Consider the following 23,025-nt stretch of genomic DNA (forward strand, 5'->3'; position numbering starts at 1 on the left):
CAACAAAACAATTTATCTAATGTGATTTGTGGTTACTTAACACCAATGTGGATGGATTTTATGAGGACGTTTACACATAAGTTTTCAGAGCAAGTGTGTGTTTGTTTCTCATGTGGGTTTGTCCCAATATAAAATAAAGGTCCTATAATGCATTTGGAGTGATATTTGGATTTTTTTTCACCTATACGTAGTTTCAATAGCCTTGTAGTAGTCACACAAGATGTATTGCATCTTATGCAAAAAAATAAATTTGTTTATCTCAATTATGTAGTGTCTTATTGTTGGTAGAGATGTGAATTCACATTGGGTTATGCACGATGTAAGATGTTTTTTGTTAATCGATTGACAACTGTATCAATTTTATCACAAGTAGTAAAGATTGAAATGTAGAGCCTAATTTATGTATTCTTTATCCCAAATCCCTTTGCAAAGATGAAATAATAAGCAACATTTAAGTATAAAGATGTATGCAAAGGCACAACAGAGTAACTCTATTCCTAGAAATGTAATGTTGAGATGTCATTTCCCATTTCTTTAGACATTACCATTACCCAATGAATAACCCCTAAAAACAAATGCATGGATGGCCAAACCACACAATAACAATGAAAAGCAGGAAAAACAATAGACATTGAAACTGCATTAATAGATAAGAAGAACAGTTACATTACAAGGGGTTTTGACTGTTAGGCTCCAACTGAGGGGATTTAGCCTCTCATAGTCATGAGAAACTTTTACACTTTACGGGGTTGATGTAGATGAAAGAAGGTGATAGATGACTAGGAAAAGGGAATGGCCAAGGAAAGAGGTTTTCCCCTAAGGGATAAACCTCAGGCTTTTGATAGCTTTGAGACTCTATGTATCTTTTCTTTCTACTTCCTCCTTCTTATATAGGCACCAGGAGGATTTGACTTCTCTACTGTTCCTTTTCATGTTGTTCCTGTACTGCCCCATCAAAATAAAGCTGCATGGCAATTGTGTTAATATTTAATGATGACATTTAGTTTTAAAAATCATGAAAGCTATATAGTTTTAAAGGGGCAACACAAGGACAACAAATAAGCCAAATCCGCATCAGGTAGCTTATTTTTCACGCAGACTTTGCGCTTAGCACGGGCTTTCGCGCTAAGCGTGTGTTGCACGCTGAGCGAGAGTGTACACTAAGCGGACTTTTCAATTCTTCCAATTTTTTTTCAAGACTTTTTCTTCCGGATTTTGCATCAATTTTTCCTTTAAAGCACTTGAAATATTCTTCTTTTGATTTTTGCTAATAAAAAATAACAAAGATGTTAATTTCTTCATTATTTCATTAAAAACAATAATAAAGTAAAGAAATTACACCTACTTATTAATCCAAATTGACTATTAAATTAGTTTATATTTCGCAGTTATCATTTTCTCGTTTAAGTTAACTAGTATATCAATCCTAATGTAAAGTAAAATTAAATTCAATAACTTTTGTTGAATTTAATAGTAAGTATATTATTTTAGTTTTTGTGTAAAATGTAAGATAGAATTACATTTATAATGATAAAAAGATACTTATAAATATATAAATTGTCGAGATAGACTATAAACATATTAATAATTAGAAACAATTAATTGATCAATATATACATTAATTGGTAATGAATCCTATAGGTACTTAAAAAAATACCCATAGTACCTTAACCCATCACACTCTATACCCACATTAATATATAAATGTGTATATGTTCGCATGTGTGTATATGTATACATACGTTTGATTACATTTATATATGTATACATATATTTTTTTGTATACATACATTTAATATTATAAAGTATAACTTCTGGTAACACTTATAAAGAATTGTTTATTTTGATAAGTTGACTCATTTTTTACTATCATTTATGTCCACTCATCATTATTTGAGGAAGGGACATGAGAAAGGTAGAAAACAACATTTAACATGATCTAATAACTTTTATCACTCTTGCATGTAAGTGTTATGTTCATTTAAATTGCTGTCCTATTTGTCTAACTCAATGTGCTACATTTATAATTTTCTCTCTCTCGCTCTATATATATATATTTATCTTAATATCTCACTCCAACCCCTCTCTAATTCACATTCCTTCTTCCTCTTTTCACATTTTCCTTGAATTCTTTTTCTCCCGATTTCTTTTTATTCCCTCAAGTAGAGTCTTCACGTGCCCAACCAAACTTTGAACTTAGAAGATTAACATTTTTTTTTCTTTAAACTCTTTATTATTGTTGTTAGCAATGTTGTTTACTTATGTTAATTCATAATTGACTTGAGTGTGAGTTATTTAGATTAGGTAAAGTTATTCATAATTAATAAGCACAAAAGTACATATCATACTCTATTTTATTATTTATAAAGAATTTATCTTCTTTCTCTTGCTTTTTTTATTTATTGAAATCAAGCAACAATGTACCTAAATAATACCACATTTTTTTTATAAATGTCATTATTTATATTGTCCATCAAATATTATTATTTTATATTAATAAACAAATTCCATATTTATTCTAATTATGACTACTTAGCATTTAAATATTACTTTTCTAAAAATAAAATTCATATTATTTAATTTTCATAAATAATTTATTTAACACAAAAATTTATGCTAAAATGATTTTTTATTAAGGACAATATTTTAATTGCACTTTTATAGACCAAAATAAATGTGATGAGAAGTTATTCCCATAAATAAATTTTGGTTCATTAAATTATAATTGAATTATGTAAATAATTTAGTTTTTATAATGATTCTAACCATGATTATATTCGATAAGACAATTCAATTAATTTTTAACTTTTTTTATTAGTTGAAAAATTTACTTGACTATTAGTTAAATAATTTTTTTTAGTAATTTTTAGTATTTTTTATACTAAAGTAGTATTTTTTTAAAAACATGCAAACTCCCTCATTTTGTTTCACAACCTTCTAACTTCCTAACTTCATACGATACTCAATTTTTTATAATACTTAATTTTTTTACTTACTTAATGTGGGATTTCATCTCATTTTTTTTTTATAGGTGGATAAAAGAATAAATAAAACAAGAGAAAGACAAAACTTGACTAGAGAATGTAAAGACTATTTTGAAACGCTGAATTTATACAAAATAGAAGAAGAAGATGGTTTCATGATTTCCTCAATGATAACTAACCTTTTTGAGTTTTAAAATACATACAAGTAGCGTGGACAGCACAAAGTCAGGGATATCCACGTCGGGGAGCAATCAGATTGTGTCAGCAGGAAAGGAGGCGGAGGTGTGAAAGAGGGTATGCCTCAGCGGTGACATTAATATTGCCCAATATGGAATCTTCTGAAGTGGAACGCGTTCACACTCTTGAGTTTTAAATATATTTTTATTATTATTTCTGCCACGGAAGGTTACCGGCTCCGTTTATAATTTTCAAGCGGAATTTACGTAACAAGCCTTATAGGGCTCCGTTTATATATATATATTCCAAATGAGATCAAATTAAAAGCCTAATTGATTAATGTGATCAAATTAAAATTGAATCGTTTGAATATAATTGATTTTACTTATTTTCGATTGAGGTACTCTTTAGATTGGTTACACATTTTTTCTTCTAATAAATTGAAAGGTTAAAATAAAAAAATGAAGTATTATTATTTATTTATTTAATTTGAAATCATTAATCATTAAATATATTTAAGTCAATATCAGTCATAATTTCACATTTAAATATATAATTATTGTAGAAAGAAAGTATTTTTGATAATTTGTTGAAATTTCTTCTTTTTTTCCCGCTAAAATGTAATTTTTTTCTTTTTATTTTTTTAAATATATGTTTTTAGTCTTTCTATTTTTTTAATGGAAATATTTCATCTTTTACTTTTAAAAATTTTAAGATTTTAATTTTTTATTTTTTAATTGAGATATTTCATCTTTTATTTTTTAAAAATTCATAATTTTAATCCTTGTAATTAATTTTAAACCTTGATATATGTATTTTGTAAAAATTGATTGACAAATATTTGTTTATTGAACATATAATTTTTTTTAAAAATTATTTAATTATTAACAAGTTTAAATTATTAAAAAAATAAAAAGTATACCGTCAATAAATGTGAAATTAATCAAAGAAATTAAAATTGTTAATATTTAAAAGTGAATGACGAAATGTTTGATTATAAATAGAGAAACTAAAATTATGAATTTTTTAAAAATAAAAACAAAATATCTAAATAAAAAATATGAGAAGTAAAATCATAAACTTAAGAAAATAAAAAAAAACCAAAATTTCAGTTTTTTTGGAAGGTTCGAAATCCCTTCCTTAATGGTTACCTACGTTAATTAATATACTATAACCAATCACACTATATTTGATTATTATATTTTAATTAAAAATATGCAACTTGCAGTGGGTTTGATTGTGAGAGAAATCAACTAATAATTCTATAATAAAATCCAAACTTAGTTACAATCTCATCTAATAACTTATTAATTAGTAATTTTATTATACTTTATTGTCTAGAGTGCAATATCCTTATTTTGAGAGAATTCAATTTTTTTTGTTGAAAATTTCCCATAATTTATGCGCTTATTCAAGATTTATTGCAAAATCAAACATACACTTTCCATTTATACGTGTAATTTTGGATATAATTAGATAAAAAGTTATAAACCCATCAATAAGTGACATTAATAATGAGATTCATAAAAATATTATGAATACTTTTTTTATCGAGCAAATATTATTTTATTAATTTTATTAAAATTAAGTTGATGAATTTGAATTAACGAGTTTTTTTTCTTTTTTTAATTCTTTTTCAATCACTTGAGCAATCTTATATCTCTAAAAAAATATTACAAATATGTTTACAGTTACTTATAACACAAAAACAATAATTTTACGGTTAATTAAGGAAATATTTATTTATACTATTTATGAATGAATATTTTATTCTTTTAATTAAACATAAAAAACTTTTAATCTACTTGCTACCTTTCTAAAAATGTTAAAACATTCCTGATATTAAACATTATTATCTTAAGCCGCTCCAAAACATGCCTGTCAGTATGGTGCGAAAGCGCGAACACCCCTCCCCCCAACACAGCGAATGTACTAATCCCGTAACGAGGGTACCTTCGTCATTTCATTCCCAAATTATAATAGTCAAATGGACTTATGGCATAACGCCACGAAATCCGTTCTCACTGTCTTCGATAACAATGATCCATCGCCTTTTACAATCCCATCCTCTTTCTCCTCACTGGTCAGTCATAAAGCCTTTCCTCACCTACCCCACCGTGCAATTTACACGTGCACACCCATCCCAACCGTCAATTTCCCAAATCGACAACAACCGCATGATCAAAAAAATCCAACGGCCCATGATCACCTACTAGAACTTTCTCCGCTTCTCCCTATTATATCTACCTTCCCCCCTCCCATTGCTGGCTTGTGCTCTGCTCGTGCCTCTAGGGTTATCATTTCTCCATTTCCATTTTCTCTCTCACTTTTCAAGGTTCGTTTCGTATCACTCTATTCGCCGATTCACTTCACGATCTGCATTTTGACACACTCGATGTTGACCGTTTTTTTCTTTTTTTGTTTAGAATCGTAAGCTATGGGAAAGTCTTACCCAACTGTGAGTGCTGATTACCAGAAGGCCGTTGAGAAGGCGAAGAAGAAGCTCAGAGGCTTCATCGCTGAGAAGAGATGCGCTCCTCTAATGCTCCGTTTGGCGTACGTTCTTTTTTTTTTTCTTTCTATTTAACATTAGATCACTGTTATTTACGATTGAGTTTATGGATTGTCGTTTTGACGCGTTTTGGTGCGTTTCGTGTGCAGATGGCACTCTGCTGGAACCTTTGACAAGGGCACGAAGACCGGTGGACCCTTCGGAACCATCAAGCACCCTGCCGAACTGGCTCACAGCGCTAACAACGGTCTTGACATCGCTGTTAGGCTTTTGGAGCCACTCAAGGCGGAGTTCCCTATTTTGAGCTACGCCGATTTCTACCAGGTGATGATTTTTTTTTTGTTAGATCTGAGAAATTGTTGTTTCTTGTCTTTGGTGTTTGTACGCTTAATGCTGTGTTTGTGTTGACGCAGTTGGCTGGCGTTGTTGCCGTTGAGGTCACGGGTGGACCTGAAGTTCCATTCCACCCTGGAAGAGAGGTATAATATCGCAAGTTTTTAGTTCCAACTGTTGTTCTCTGTTATTTGATTTGATTATGCATTAATGTATATAATAATAATAATAATAATAATAATAATAATAATAAGACCTGATTATCTATTTTTTTGTAAACCGATTTGTTTGTATTTTTTTTTTGCTGAATTTTGATTTGCTCGTAGTGTAAACGGTAGTTGTCGTAGACCTATTGAATTACGAATTTGGATTCGGATTCCCTGCATTCAATTTTATTCACGTCTCCTTGAATTACTAGGATTACATTCTAGTCGTTTAAATCAACTCTTCTTACCGTAGCACATTTGGTAGAATGTTTTCCACAAAATTCCTTTTATGGCAAAAACTCGCAATTTAATTATTATAATTTTTTACTGCATCTTTAGTTAATTTGGATGCTTTGCATCATATTTTGTTGTTTGTATTGTTATTTTGTACCCAGAATTTTTAGTAAATTACAGTGATCTATTTTTGGGGTCGTATACTATTTTTGTGCGGGTAATGTTATTGTTTTTTTGGAGGCTAATGTGGTGTTTTCCTTCTGATTAGGACAAGCCTGAGCCACCACCAGAGGGTCGCTTGCCCGATGCCACTAAGGGTCAGTAGTCTAAATTTGTATTGTCAAGAAATGTTTGTGATTGATAGTGTTTGTTTTGCTTAGGGTTTCGTTCCTGATTGTTGCAGGTTCTGACCATTTGAGAGATGTGTTTGGCAAAGCTATGGGGCTTACTGACCAAGATATCGTTGCTCTATCTGGGGGTCACACTATTGTATGTTATGATTTTGAATTTGTTGTTTTAGCCACATTGCAAAATTATGCTGCTATTATATTGAGAAAAAATGTCACATCTAAACTTTTGTACCACTACTGGTGTAATTTTGCCAAATGTATTTTGTAGGGAGCTGCACACAAGGAGCGTTCTGGATTTGAGGGTCCCTGGACCTCTAATCCTCTTATTTTCGACAACTCATACTTCACGTGGGTATTTTCACGTATCCAGCACGGCCTTTTGAACACTCTTCTTCTTCTTTACTATTTGAAATTTCCGTTCTAATTTTTTATCTGTCCTAAATTTTTTTAGGGAGTTGTTGAGTGGTGAGAAGGAAGGTCTCCTTCAGCTACCTTCTGACAAGGCTCTTTTGTCTGACCCTGTATTCCGCCCTCTCGTTGATAAATATGCAGCGGTATGTGTATTCTCTTAATTTTTCGCATAACATTGATTTTTTGAATGTTGAACATTTAGTGATGTTTGATTTGCTAATGATTTCAGGACGAAGATGCCTTCTTTGCTGATTACGCTGAGGCTCACCAAAAGCTTTCCGAGCTTGGGTAAGTATTGATATTTCATACATTTTAATTTATAACTATGATTTTATGAAGCTTTTCTCTTAGTTTTACTTGACACGTTTTACGTCGTTAATTGGGTTCTGATTCGTGTCATGAATATGTTACCTCAGGTTTGCTGATGCCTAAGCAACGTTTAGGGGATTGTTGAAGAGGCATGGTGCCCATAATATTTCTCTAAAAAATTGTATGGTCATGGTTTTTAATGCCAATGTGGGTTCCCCAGATTTTAGATAGCTTTTGAATGTATTTTGCTGGACGTGACGATGATTGGGAAGTTGGGTTGTTGTTTTTATTTGTGGTTGATACTTTTGTTAAATAACATTGTTCAGCGATAATGATAGTGATCTTTCGGACCTAACTTCGTTCTTACCGTCTATAGCTATTGCGATTTCCTGATTAATTATTGTATTTTGTTCGTGTTGTTCATGTTATCTGCATGCCGTTCAATTGCTTGGGTAACATGTGACAATTTCCCGTAGTAACTAATTACTAAACAATTACAATCGAGCTATCAGTTTTGCATTTGTAAGTAATGCATAAAACGTGGTATGTATGGTCTTATTAAGTTCTATTGCCGATTAAGGATGCCGAGTTGTAAAGAGGATTTAATTCAAATCTTGTGTGGATTTGGATTTTAAGTGAGACGTCGTACGGAGCAAGTTGATTCTGATGTCTGAGACCAAGTTGTTGTGCTTGTAATACGGGAATTGTTATTGATCGCATCTCATTTGTTCTTAGTTTCTCGCAATGGGTTGATATATTTTTTTTATTTCAAAAATTTATTTGATGAAAATATGATTTTGTTATACAAATTAATGAAATTATGATTTTGTTATATAAATTAATGAAATTATGAATCTATTATGTGATAATTTCTGTATTCTTTTTAAAATAATAAAATTATGAATTTATTGTATATTTTTTTATAATGATAAAATTATGATTTTGTTATTTTTTATTTTTGTATCCCTTGGTAAAATTGAATTGTGATTTTGTTTTGAATTTTTTTTTTCAATATAATATAATCATGATTATATTGAGGTAAAGAAAAAAAATAATGAAATCATTATTGAAAACAAAATTTTTGTAGCGGTTTTTAAAATAAAAAAAGCAAATAGTAAAATTATGATTTTATTAGGTCAAAATATATAATGGAATCGAGATTTTGTTATTTTTTTTTTCAAAAGAATAAATGAAATTCTTATTCCATTGAAGAAATAGCGGACAGAAGTCGGGAAGGGAGAAGGATTGGGGTTTGTGTGCAAAGAAGGGGAGGAGAAGTGGAGGGTGCCAGGAAAGGTGGGGGGCTCGGGTAGAGAGAAGGAAGAGGGAGGGGTGAAAATTTTGAACTAGAGGGTAGAAGAGTCTTTTCATTAGGTGACAGGTGCCAATACCAAAAGTTGTACACTCCATTGTAATATTTACATGTCTTGTTTCATGAATATATATTTTGGCTGGTATTAATTTAGTGTTATGAAATATTGCTCACATCGTTTGATTTTATGGCTCAAAGAATACACTAATGATCGACGGCTATTTAGCCTATAATTACTTCCAGAACTTAAAACAATACATTCAGTTGATACCTCAACAACTAAGAGGACAATTCATTCAGTAGATAATCAAATGTTAATAAATTATTTTACAAATATACTTCTTGTTACTTAAAAAATAAATATTTTACACATTTTTAATATAATAAATAATTCCCCTTTAAATATATATTTTTTACTTTATAATAGCTTTAGAGTTGGTTAACGAAATGGTTTTCATAAATATTCACAAATTCTTGTTGGTCTTTCATGTGTTAATTTTCATGCAAAAATATTCACAAATCCTTTGATAAATACTTAAAAAACTTGAAAACACAATACATTCAGTTGATACTTCAACAACTAAAAGGACAATTTATTCAGTAGATAATCAAATGTTATATTTTTCGAAAGTACCCATCTCTGGGTGCTATGATTCCATTTTTTTTATCATTTTTATTTTCATACTTTTTCTAATATTTAATTCATTTTTTTCATTTTTATTTTCGTAAATTTTCTAATGTTTAATACAAAATAATTTCGAAATATGTATACAATAAAATTGACTATTAGTTTAAACGTGTTAAATTCTGAAAATCAACTAAATCTTGTGGTCTTCATAATTCTAATAAAGATATTTTTTAACTAAAGTTTAGTCCTTCAATTTAATCTGTATGCAATTTATAATAGCTTTAGAGTTTGTTAACGAAACGGGTTTCATAAATATTCTCAAAATCTTGTTGGTCTTTACTTTAGTTTTTTAAGCAATGTTGGTCTTTATTTGTAAATTTCACACAAAAATACATAGACATTAACTTTTACATGATCATATTTTATGACAAGTTAAATGAACAAATTACACTAAGGTTGGTTGATGATATAAATACTACTTTATTTACATAAATACTTTTTGTTACTTAAAAAAATAAATATTTTCATATTTTTAATATAATAAATACATTCTCTTTTAATATTTTGTTTACCTTATAATAGCTTTAGAGTTAGTTAACGAACGGTTTTCATAAATATTCAAAAAATCTTGATGGTCTTTATTTGTTAATTTTTATACAAAAAGATATAGACATTAACTTTTACATGATCATATTTTATGACAATTTCGTAAAAAAAAAAAGAAAATTAGACTAAACACTCCTAAGGTTGGTTAACGAAATAAATACTAGATTATTTAAATAAATACTTTATATATATATATATATATATATATATATATATATATATATATATATATATATATATACCTTAGTTTTATTGTCTTTTCTCATCTACGAGATTTACTGCTACAGTATCATCCAACTAAAATTTTAATTGTTGTATTTCTAAGAATATGATTCAAACACATACGGTTCAGTTTAAAGTTGCTATATAAAATATTTGATATTCAAAATAAAATTATTGTACAAACATCCAAATCCATGAAATCAGCATACAGATTCCCCTACGCAAAACGTTCCTACTTCCCCATCAGGCTCTCATACCAAAGCATAGCAGAATGTTGGACGGACATAAAGGAGTAGGAACCACAGATAATAACAGAATGATATGCAAGTTCTTGTTGTTCTTTATTTGTTAATTTTCATACAAAAAGATACATACAATCACTCCCAAAAAAAGCGAATTTCTGACGAAAATCTCAAAAATTCGTCAGTAATTTAAAATTTCATACGGACCAAAATCCATCGAAAAAATAGTCGTAGAAAATTTTAACTGACGAATTTTTGTTGTTCGTTAGAAATTTCCGACAGAAATATCCGGTTGGACTCTTTCCGTCATAAATATCATTTTATAAAGAATCATTTATTTTATTTGTTTTTCATTTTTATTATTTAACATCAATAATTTTGCAATTATTTTTTGTATTTATATTATTTAACGCCAAAATTTTAATTAATGCATACATGTAATTAATGGAATACTCAAATTTATAAATCCAAAACAAATAGTAAAATATATCATTAAGTTAAATTGAAAATAAATGCAAAAGAAAAACACAATGTAATATGTCAATAACAATTTTATGATGTTAAGTCAGTAATCAAAATATTCATTGGGAGCGTGTCTCTGTTGGTCATCATCTTGTTGTTGGTCATCTGCCTGCTCATTGTCTTCTTGTTGTTGGTTTTGATGTTGCTAGTGAGGTTGTTGATGTTGATGAATAATGTTATGCACTTCAAGAGGTAACTGACTGAAATACATGCATCTCGTCCTTTGATTGACGAAGCTCCTCCCTCAGTCGCTTAATCTCTATGGCATCTTGGGTGCGACTGGAAGATCCTTGCATATGTTGTATGAAGTTGTCATCTCCACATTTATAAGTATGAGCAAGGTCTCCAGTAGCGTAAACGCGTCCCTTACGCTTTGGTCTCGCAATTGCAATCCAACATTGACTCCTAAATTTTTGTTCTTCATCAGGGTCTAAAGGAGTGAATTGTGATTCACCAACACTTATGCAACATGAGATCTAGCTTGAGATAGTCTAACCTCAAATTCTTTCTGTCATTTATAAACAATTATTATTTCATAAATATAATAAACATTTTGAAGAATAAAAAAATATGCAAGATAATGGTCTCACATGTATCTGCATAGATCTATCATCGATAAATTGACCAGTATCTTTTTGTAAATGAATTTGCATGCACATCGACCAAACTCTTCTGACTATTAACAAACATTATAAAATAAACATTAAGTGGTAAATGAATTGAAAATCAAAAGTAAAAAAAAAAAGTCAAAAGAAGATTGAGATGGCATACGTTACTATTGATATCTTGAAGATGACATATATTAATATTGATATCTCAAATCGTATTTAGAGATTGATCGTTAACTTTCATTCCTTTACCAAGTGATGAAATTTGTAACATATATTTATTAATAAAAAAAAGGAAAAAGAAAATGATTAAGACAATGATTCAACTTATGTCTACTAATTTGTTTTTTTTTTTTTTTATCAAAATTGCATAATAAACATATAATCTGCTTAGTTAATTATTCATTAAATATATTTATTAAACAATAATATTTTATGAAAAAAACAGTCTTTCCACGCCAGTTGAAACAAAATAATAGAAAAGTAAAAATTTCTACAGCATATCTTGAAACTTAAACTGCATGTAAAACTTATAAGATAATTAACTGAACTAAATATGTTTATAGTCTATGGCTATGTTTAAACAATTAATACGACGAATTTGCTATCCTGACATGTCCTTTATAATTCGGGCTTGGTTTGTATCAAATCATTGCAATCAACCAAACTAGGCAATTTGTATGTTAGGGTTACGGCCCACGATAAACAATTTTCATTTTATTATGTATAATTATAAGTTAAATTACTTAGTTCATCCTAAAATTATATTAAAAAAATTTAAGCATCTCGTTAAACTAATATTTTTTAATTTAATTCCTAAACTAGAAAAACATGTCCTTAAGATTAGTTTATGATAACTTGAAACCACTAAAATGATAATTTATACTAGCAGTTTAAAAATCTGGCAGACTCGATTAAAATAGTAAAAATGACTTGTTTGTTAAATATAACCTTTATGTATAGAGTAAAACCAATAAAGTTTACACTATAATCACGATCAAAATAATAATTAAACTAATAAAGAAATTAAACAAACTAGGAACTCAACCGCATACACATACAAATTTAATGGGCACAGAAGAACGAGGTAAGTGTTGATACTTGGTACACTATTGTCCGTGTAGCAAACTTCAATTACGGGTGACAAATAAGCCTTTCAAAGTCTCCGATCATGTATAAAGTAAGTGGAATGTAATTTGAAAAATAATAACAAAAATATCAAACTGGAACAGAGGACCAAAAGAGCTAACATTTTCAAAGTGTTTAATCAAAATTATTACTAGGCTATTTCTTGATTCAATCTTAAGACATTATATGTTATTCTTCAACATACACGTTAGTACTATTTTATATGACAAAAAAAAAATACCCTAACTGAAACACACACAGACACTAATATGCTTCTTCAAATTAAAAAAAGAAGGAGATAAATAGATATTTATCTTGGATTGGACCTACTAGTTCCACAAAGGTTGTTCCAGCCAATAATATCCGAGAAACAAAAAATTAGAAAAATAATAATAATAATTACAAAATTGTCCAACAAACTAAAATTGCCATTTGCCAATGTCTATGATAAGAAATAAGAATGATATCATACACAACATACATAGAATGACAAAAGAAGTACTAATGTAGACGAAGGGATGCTAGAAACAATTCTTTACCAAACAAACATCAGCCACATAAACAATTACTTCAGGCATGGCATGCTCATTCAGTCATTCAAGCACTGAAAGTGATCAGCCAACAAAAACACATAACAGAAAATAGGAATATAAAACTCACTTGACCCTTAGGTAGCTGGAGTATAGCTATGGGACTCATGCACTTGTTTTCCTTTATACAAAAATTCAAAGGTTAGATACTCAACAATTGGCATAACACAATCAAAGTTAAATAAGCTGTGAAACGCAATCTCACTTCTCTTCTGCAACAACCAAGCAGAACTAGATTGGAACCAATCTCAGATTACTTAGAGGCCTTTAGTGTTGGACTGAATTTGAGTTTCAATGTGGTGGGCAACTTAACATGGATACAGCATACGTAAGCACAAGATGTTAGAATTTATGTCTCATGTGAGAGGCATGTGACTTATGTAGGGACTAATAAGTAAATAATTAACGATTAAGGACTAAATTGTAATTGGGCTTAATAGGAGAAGTTTCTAGGGTTGACTGCTACTTGATGGGAGTAGTGGTTATAAAAGGGGCTTAATACCCACTAACGTAAAATAAGGTCCCCTTCCTGACCAGAAAAGTGTTCTCTCTCACTCATAGCCATCACTAACGGAGAGAGGCAGAAAAGAAAGGCCAAAGGAAGTGAAATCTTATTTCTCTCATTTTCCAAGGAGATCAAAGTGCACCAGAGAGAAGTTCCTATGGAGAAAGGTACAAGTCTTCCTATGGAGAAAGGTACACATCATTATCTATTGTTGTTTATTGATTGTTTGTGAGAACCATAGGTTTCAAGATCCTATTGTTTCCTATCATTGATAGTCTAGGAAACCCCTTAAGAATTTTTACATGTGATATCAGAGCATGTGTTATGAAATTTATGATTCTCCAAGAATGATTTAATTTCTCTTAATTATGCATGAACCCTAATTATGAAATTTAGGGATAATTTAATTTATCTCAATTATGTATGAACCCTAATTATGAAATTTAGGGATAATTTAATTTCTCCCAATTATGCATAAATCCTAATTATGAAATTTAGGAATTTTATTTTCCGCTGCATGTATTGTTTTATTGGTAATATTTTATTATTGTTGAATACCAATTTTTGGAGAAAGTATAAATATTATGTAAATTTGGAGAAAACTATTGTGGCTGCCACTATCTATTTATAATGGAAAAAGAAAGCGTGAGTTGCAATTCCAATTCATGGAAAAAGAAAGCTGTGAGTTGCCACTATCTATTTAGTAAGTGAAGGAATTTTGAAAAGTTGCGCGCTGCGTAGGTATGTTTGTTCCTATAAGAAATTTTGAAAATTGCTATTTGCAACCTTATGTTTGCTATTTTCAATCCCACTTATTTTTATTTTTTATTTTTTTTCTTTCGAAAAAGTTATTGTTGAACGTGATTAAAGGATTGAAAGTTTATGTTCTGCAATTAAATTAATGTGAATATTTTACAATTATTGGTAACAGTAAATATATGTATATGCTACATAGCTTGAACGTGTTTGAATGTAAAAACACAAATAAATGCAAATATTATTTTATGGTCTGGAATGAAATTAATAGAATGACTATGAATTGTTAATAGCAATAAGTATGTGCAGGCCATATATATTTGGTTGGAATTAAATGTATGTTGAATTTGTTAGTCACCAAAGTGGCCAAATTTGTAAGGTTATTTAATTTCAAATTAATGATTATTTCAATTATACTTGGTTGGAATTAAATGTATGTTGAATTTGTTAGTCACCAAAGTGGCCAAATTTGTAAGGTTATTTAATTCCAAAATTAATGATTATTTTGATTACTCATAGAATAATGGATGCTAAATTATATGGTTATTGGTTTATGGGTAATTGAAATTCATTGTTATAAGGCATTTATGGATCGCCCAAAGGCTGATTAGTTGTTCTTATAATTAGTGAATATAATTGTAGGCGATTTGTGTGTATCATTAGTTTTATTTATATGCCCAAAGGAAATAGATACTACTAATTGGTGCATATTTAATTGCCAAATAATGTTAAAATTTTATTAGCATCATTATGTTTGTATGTTGTGTGTTGATGTATCACCCAAAGGAGAACATCAATATACATTGACTGTTATCTGAATGAATTATATGTATGACATGTATTTTATGTCTCAAAACACTTATGTGAATTTTATTATGTAATACATGTTTTGAATTCATTGGATTCTTATGTATCATCTGAGCCAATTTTAATGGGCTTAACTTCTCTGACAGAAATGAGCAAGTTCAATTTCACCTTAGTGTTTTGGATCATGATCTTGCTATGTTGGAAGAGAAGTTTGTTACTATTATTGATGTTAGTAGCAGTGAAGAGAAAGTTCATTATAAAACTTGGGAAAGATCTAACAGACTCAGCCTAATGTTGAGAAAGTATTAAGACAACTCTCCCTAAAATCGAAAGTGCTAAAAAATTTATGGGATTAGTAGGAGAGTATTCTCAAACAGCTGATAAGTCTGTTGTTGGGACATTAATGAGTACATTGACCACCATGAAGTTTAATGGTTCACGTACTATGTATGAACATGTCATTGAGATGACAAACATTGCAGCAAGACTTAAGACCTTGGGAATATAATGGCTGTGAATGAGAACTTTCTTGTTCAGTTTATTCTAAACTCATTACCGTCTGAGTTTGGCCCGTTCTAAATGAACTATAATACCATGAAAGATAAATGGAATGTGCATGAATTGCACAGTATGTTAGTTCAGAAAGAAACGAGGCTTAAGAATCAAGGAAGTCACTTAGTCCATTATGTTAGCCATCAAGGGAATCAAGGAGCTTGAAAAGAAATTTATGAAGAAGCATGATAAAGGCAAAGGGTCATTAAAGAATAATGACGACTCTTTGCAAATCCAGAAGAAAGGTATCAAAGGGCAATAATTGTCAATTTTGTGAAATTAAGACATTTCCAAAAGGATTGTCTAAAATGTAAGTCTTGGTTCGAAAAGAATGGTGAGCTTAATACTCATGTATGTTTTAAATCAAACTTAACTGTAGTTTCCCATGATACATGATGGATTAATTCTGGATGTATGACTCATGTTTCTAACATTATGCAGAGATTCCTTACAATCCAAACCATAAGCTCAAATGAGAAGTTCATTTTCATAGGGAATGAAGTGAAAGCTCTAGTGGAAATAGTTGAAACTTATTATTTAAAACGCAACACTGGACATCGTTTAGATTTACTGGAAACTCCTTATGTACCTAGTTTATCTAGGAATTTAGTTTCATTATCTAAACTTGAAGTTACTGCATACTCTTTTAATTTTGGTAATGGATGTTTCAATTTATTTAAGCATAATCATCTCATTGGTACTGGTATTCTTGTGATGGTTTATATAAATTGGAAATAGACAGTTTGTATGCTGAAACTGTTTTAACTCTGCATCATAATGTTGGCACTAAACATAGTTTAGTGAATGAACGATATGCTTTCTTGTGGCATAAACGTTTAGGTCACATTTCTAGAGAAAGGATGGAAAGATTAATAAAGAATGAAATTCTTCCTTATCTAGATTTTACGGATCTAAATATTTGTGTGGGTTGTATTAAGGGAAAACAAGCAAAACATACAAAGAAAAGAGCTACAAGAAGCACTCAGCTTCTTGAAATTGTGCATACTGATATTTGTGAACCTTTTGATATTAGTTCTTTCGGAAAGAAAAGATACTTTATCACCATTATTGATAATTATTCACATTATGGTTATGTCTACTTACTGCCTGAGATTTCTCAGGCAATGAATGCCATAGAAATTTACTAGAATGAAGTAAAAAGGCAATTAGACAGAAATGTGAAAATTATTAGATATGATAGAGGTGATGAGTATTACGGAAGATATGATGAAACTGGGCAACACCCAGGTCCATTTGCTAAGCTTGTTCAGAAACGTGCATTTGTGTGCAATACACAATTCTCGGTACACCACAACAAAATGGTGTATCAGAAAAACGGAATAGAACTTTAATGGATATGGTTAGGAGTATGTTAATCAATTAGACTTTATCCATATCCTTGTGGATGTATACCTTGAAAACTGCCATGTAGTTGTTGAACAGGGTTCCTAGTAAGGTAGTTCCAAAGACACCTTTTGAGCTGTAGACAAATAGGATACCTAGTATAAGGCACCTGCATGTTTGGGGTTGCCAGGCAAAAATAAGGATTTATAATCCGCAAGAAAGAAAATTGGATGCAAGAACAATCAGTGGATATTTAATTGGTTATCCAGAAAAGTTAAAAGGATATATGTTTTATTGTTCTAATCATAGTATGAGAATTGTCAAAACTGGAAATGCAAGGTTCATTGGAAATGATGAAATCAGTGGGAGTACAGTTCCACGAGAAATGGAAATTAAAGAAGTTAGAGTGTAAGTCCTTTTAGCATATGCCTCTAACAGTAAGGTGATTGCTCCTTCAGTTATTGCTACAAAATTAATGAAGAGGAGCAACACAATAATGAACCCATGATGCATAATGAACCTATTATGGAAGAACCACAAGAAGTAACATTAAAGAGGTCTCAAAGAGAAAGGAGACCAGCTATTTCGAATGATTATGTGGTATTCCTACATGAAACAAAAACAAACTTAAGCATTAATGATAATGATCCAGTTTTGTTTTCACAAGCTATAAGTTGTGATAATTCTGAGAAGTGGTTAAATGTCATGAAAGAAGAGATAAATTCCATGGAACATAATAGAGTTTGGGACCTTGTAGGATTACCAAAGGGTTGTAAGAGAGTTGGTTGTAAGTGGGTCTTCAAGACTAAACGTGACTCTCATGGCAACCTTGAACGTTACAAGGCTAGACTTGTTGCTAAGGAATTTACTCAGAAAGATGACATTGATTATAAAGAGACATTTTACCGGTCTCACAAAATGATTCTTTCAGGATTATTATGGCATTAGTAGCCCATTATGACTTGGAGCTACATCAGATGGATGTGAAAACTGCCTTTCTTAATGGAGATTTAGAGGAGAATGTTTGTATGGACCAACCAATGGGGTTCTCAGTTGAAGGAAAGGAACACATAGTGTGCAAACTAAAGAAATCAATATACAGTCTTAAAGTAACCTTCCCACCAATGGTATTTGAGGTTTAATGATGTCATTGTTTCCTTTAAATTTAAGGCAAATACTGTCTATCAGTGTATGTATCTGAAGGTCAGTGGGAGTAAGGTTATTTTTCTAATTCTGTATATTGGTGATATCTTGCTTGCAACTAACGATCTTGGTCTTCTTCATAAGACTAAGAAATTTCTCTCTAGAAACTTTGAAGTGAAAGATATGGGTGAGGTAAGCTATGTGATTGGGATAGAAATATTCCATAATAGATCACAAGGATTGTCAGACTTATCTCAGAAAGTATATATATCGATAAAGTACTAGAGAGATTCAAGATGGAAAGGTATTTAACATCACCTATTCTAATTTAGAAGGGAGACTAATTTAGTCTCGCAGAATGTCCTAGAAATGATATGGAACGAAAATAAATGAAAGCTATTTTGTATGCATCAGTTGTTGTTGCATCTGAAAGCTGAATTTGTAGTATATTTTGAGGCTACAGTTCAGATTAATTGGTCGCGAAACTTTATTTCAGGGCTTGGAATTGTCGACAGTATTGCTAGGCCGCTGAAAATGTATTGTGATAACTCCGCAACAATATTTTTTTGTAAGAACGACAAGTACTCTAAGGGTGCTAAGCATATAAAATTGAGGTACTTTGTCGTGAAGGAAGGAGTTCAGAAACAAAGAGTGTCAATAGAACATATTAGCACAAACCTTATGATAGTTGACCCTTTGAATAAGAGATTATTTCCCAAGACATTATAGAACATGTTGAAAGTATGGACATTATTGTTATTGATGATCATTAAGTGTAATTTACCTTATGTAATTTTGCTGACACTCTGAGCTCAATTATGATATGTTTCTGATTACCTGTTCTTTATGTTTGCATGCATGTTTGTGTTAGAGTAATGTTAACAGGTTTTGTCTTGAATGAAGACATTATGTTGGACCAATTATGTACTCCTAACTAATGGTCACATTAAGGAGAAGACTAATTTGTAGTACATGGAAGGGACTATGTCGATTAGATGATGTACAACCGCCATGACTCAAATTGGTTCCTATTCTTAATCATGAAATTATGATGTACCCAATGTATAGAACAATTTAGTCAATTTTAATGCGCATTATGTTAGTTAATCTATTTATTTATTTAGTCCATAATTTTTATTAATGTCACATGAGCCAAGTGGGAGAATGTTAGAATTTATGTCTCATGTGAGAGGCATGTGACTTATGTAGGGACTAATAAGTAAATAATTAACGATTAAGGACTAAATTGTAATTGGACTTAATAGGAGAAGTTTCTAGGGTTGACTGCTATTTGATGGGAGTAATGGTTATCAAAGGATATTTTTGACAAAATATATATTCGTTGGAAATTTAATATTTTTTGATAAAATATAGTCTGTCGGGAGTTTTAATATTTTTGATGGATTATTTTTTAGTGAGAAATATTTCGTCGATAATAACATTTTTTCTTGTAGTGATTAAGTTTCACATGTATCTGCATAGATCTATCATCGATAAATTGACCAGTATCTTTTTGTAAATGAATTTGCATGCACATCGACCAAACTCTTCTGACTATTAACAAACATTATAAAATAAACATTAAGTGGTAAATGAATTGAAAATCAAAAGTAAAAAAAAAAAGTCAAAAGAAGATTGAGATGGCATACGTTACTATTGATATCTTGAAGATGACATATATTAATATTGATATCTCAAATCGTATTTAGAGATTGATCGTTAACTTTCATTCCTTTACCAAGTGATGAAATTTGTAACATATATTTATTAATAAAAAAAAGGAAAAAGAAAATGATTAAGACAATGATTCAACTTATGTCTACTAATTTTTTTTTTTTTTTTATCAAAATTGCATAATAAACATATAATCTGCTTAGTTAATTATTCATTAAATATATTTATTAAACAATAATATTTAATGAAAAAAACAGTCTTTCCACGCCAGTTGAAACAAAATACTAGAAAAGTAAAAATTTCTACAGCATATCTTGAAACTTAAACTGCATGTAAAACTTATAAGATAATTAACTGAACTAAATATGTTTATAGTCTATGGCTATGTTTAAACAATTAATACGACGAATTTGCTATCCTGACATGTCCTTTATAATTCGGGCTTGGTTTGTATCAAATCATTGCAATCAACCAAACTAGGCAATTTGTATGTTAGGGTTACGGCCCACGATAAACAATTTTCATTTTATTATGTATAATTATAAGTTAAATTACTTAGTTCATCCTAAAATTATATTAAAAAAATTTAAGCATCTCGTTAAACTAATATTTTTTAATTTAATTCCTAAACTAGAAAAACATGTCCTTAAGATTAGTTTATGATAACTTGAAACCACTAAAATGATAATTTATACTAGCAGTTTAAAAATCTGGCAGACTCGATTAAAATAGTAAAAATGACTTGTTTGTTAAATATAACCTTTATGTATAGAGTAAAACCAATAAAGTTTACACTATAATCACGATCAAAATAATAATTAAACTAATAAAGAAATTAAACAAACTAGGAACTCAACCGCATACACATACAAATTTAATGGGCACAGAAGAACGAGGTAAGTGTTGATACTTGGTACACTATTGTCCGTGTAGCAAACTTCAATTACGGGTGACAAATAAGCCTTTCAAAGTCTCCGATCATGTATAAAGTAAGTGGAATGTAATTTGAAAAATAATAACAAAAATATCAAACTGGAACAGAGGACCAAAAGAGCTAACATTTTCAAAGTGTTTAATCAAAATTATTACTAGGCTATTTCTTGATTCAATCTTAAGACATTATATGTTATTCTTCAACATACACGTTAGTACTATTTTATATGACAAAAAAAAAAATACCCTAACTGAAACACACACAGACACTAATATGCTTCTTCAAATTAAAAAAAGAAGGAGATAAATAGATATTTATCTTGGATTGGACCTACTAGTTCCACAAAGGTTGTTCCAGCCAATAATATCCGAGAAACCAAAAATTAGAAAAATAATAATAATAATTACAAAATTGTCCAACAAACTAAAATTGCCATTTGCCAATGTCTATGATAAGAAATAAGAATGATATCATACACAACATACATAGAATGACAAAAGAAGTACTAATGTAGACGAAGGGATGCTAGAAACAATTCTTTACCAAACAAACATCAGCCACATAATCAATTACTTCAGGCATGGCATGCTCATTCAGTCATTCAAGCACTGAAAGTGATCAGCCAACAAAAACACATAACAGAAAATAGGAATATAAAACTCACTTGACCCTTAGGTAGCTGGAGTATAGCTATGGGACTCGTGCACTTGCTTTCCTTTATACAAAAATTCAAAGGTTAGATACTCAACAATTGGCATAACACAATCAAAGTTAAATAAGCTGTGAAACGCAATCTCACTTCTCTTCTGCAACAACCAAGCAGAACTAGATTGGAACCAATCTCAGATTGCTTAGAGTCCTTTAGTGTTGGACTGAATTTGAGTTTCAATGTGGTGGGCAACTTAACATGGATACGGCATACGTAAGCACAAGAAAGAAGACATGAATCAGTACCTACCCAGAGTTGAAAAATGGAAGCAGGAAAACCACAGAAAAGATAATTTCAACTTTTCAAAGGATATTTCTGACAAAATATATATCCGTTGGAAATTTAATATTTTTAGATAAAATATAGTTTGTCGGGAGTTTTAATATTTTTGATGGATTATTTTTAGTGAGAAATATTTCGTCGATAATAACATTTTTTTCTTGTAGTGATTAAGTTTTACATAATCATATTTTATGGCAATTTCATAAAAAAATAGCAAATTACATTATTCACTTCTAAAGTTTCATTAAATTTCACAAATACCTCTAAACTTTTGTAATCATTACAGTAACTTATTTTTGTAAAGGTTGTTGGTATAATATATAAGAGAATGTCAATACAATATTTTTAAACATTAAGTAGATATTAAGGTAACATACTGGAAGAGTATCAATATAATATTTTTAAACATACAGTAGATTAGTGTATAAAGGGATAAAAAAAGTGTTTTTACGTGTAATTTGAAAAAATCTCAAAGGCATCAGTGTAATTTGCTTAAAAAAATTCTTAGCGGAGATATTATTACAAGTAGTTGTTAGTTATATAAAAAAAGTAGTAGTCAGTTAGAGATTAACAAATAAAATTCTTTATTAACCTAATCAATTAATTATTTGCAGAAATTATTATCCTCAAGAAAACAATAATTTTAGCAAAATTATTATTTTGGGTGACTGAAAGGGTCTTATAGCCTTATATTATACATAGACATGGGCATGAGTCAAAATTTGCACATATGCTAACACGCTTCTGACTCAATTATTCTGTTTTCTTCTGGCTAGCTGAGGACAATAACATCATTCTATTATGATATTTATTATTATATCTCACGTTAGTTTAAAAAATACACGAGGTGGCTTTGACGAGCATACAAATTACGTAATAATAGAGGAAAGAAAAGGTTGATGGCTGTTGAAATAATTGAACAAACGAGGTCCGTAGATCAGAGGC

At 30.0% G+C, this 23,025-nt stretch overlaps 1 protein-coding gene and 1 long non-coding RNA gene across 2 annotated transcripts; one reads left to right on the plus strand and one right to left on the minus strand.

Annotated features, from left to right (window-relative positions):
• The first annotated feature begins 5,464 nt into the window (after window positions 1-5,464).
• On the plus strand, window positions 5,465-7,683 carry APX1 (ascorbate peroxidase 1, cytosolic). The gene is made up of 10 exons (NM_001250856.1): window positions 5,465-5,496; window positions 5,588-5,717; window positions 5,823-5,997; window positions 6,087-6,152; window positions 6,715-6,763; window positions 6,850-6,935; window positions 7,065-7,144; window positions 7,248-7,350; window positions 7,437-7,495; window positions 7,624-7,683. Exons 2-10 carry the CDS (start codon window positions 5,599-5,601, stop codon window positions 7,637-7,639), a joined length of 753 nt encoding a protein of 250 aa, NP_001237785.1. The 5' UTR covers window positions 5,465-5,496; window positions 5,588-5,598; the 3' UTR covers window positions 7,640-7,683.
• Window positions 7,684-21,455: 13,772 nt separating this feature from the next.
• On the minus strand, window positions 21,456-22,679 carry LOC106797835 (uncharacterized). Its single transcript, XR_001387139.3, has 2 exons — window positions 21,889-22,679; window positions 21,456-21,804 (listed from the first exon to the last, which is right to left on the minus strand). It is a non-coding gene; the product is annotated as an uncharacterized lncRNA (long non-coding RNA).
• Between the last annotated feature and the right edge of the window lie 346 nt (window positions 22,680-23,025).

This window comes from Glycine max, chromosome 11, assembly GCF_000004515.6.
Source record: "Glycine max cultivar Williams 82 chromosome 11, Glycine_max_v4.0, whole genome shotgun sequence".
NCBI classification, from domain to species: domain Eukaryota; kingdom Viridiplantae; phylum Streptophyta; class Magnoliopsida; order Fabales; family Fabaceae; genus Glycine; species Glycine max.

What these genes read in the sequence shown, in the direction of transcription:
- APX1 (NM_001250856.1), top strand. Translation starts at nt 5,599, where the DNA reads ATGGGAAAGTCTTACCCAACTGTGAGTGCTGATTACCAGAAGGCCGTT. An exon ending in CTTGCCCGATGCCACTAAGG is followed by an intron (nt 6,764 to 6,849) that starts GTCAGTAGTCTA and finishes TGATTGTTGCAG; the next exon opens with GTTCTGACCATTTGAGAGAT. An exon ending in TTCGACAACTCATACTTCAC is followed by an intron (nt 7,145 to 7,247) that starts GTGGGTATTTTC and finishes AAATTTTTTTAG; the next exon opens with GGAGTTGTTGAGTGGTGAGA.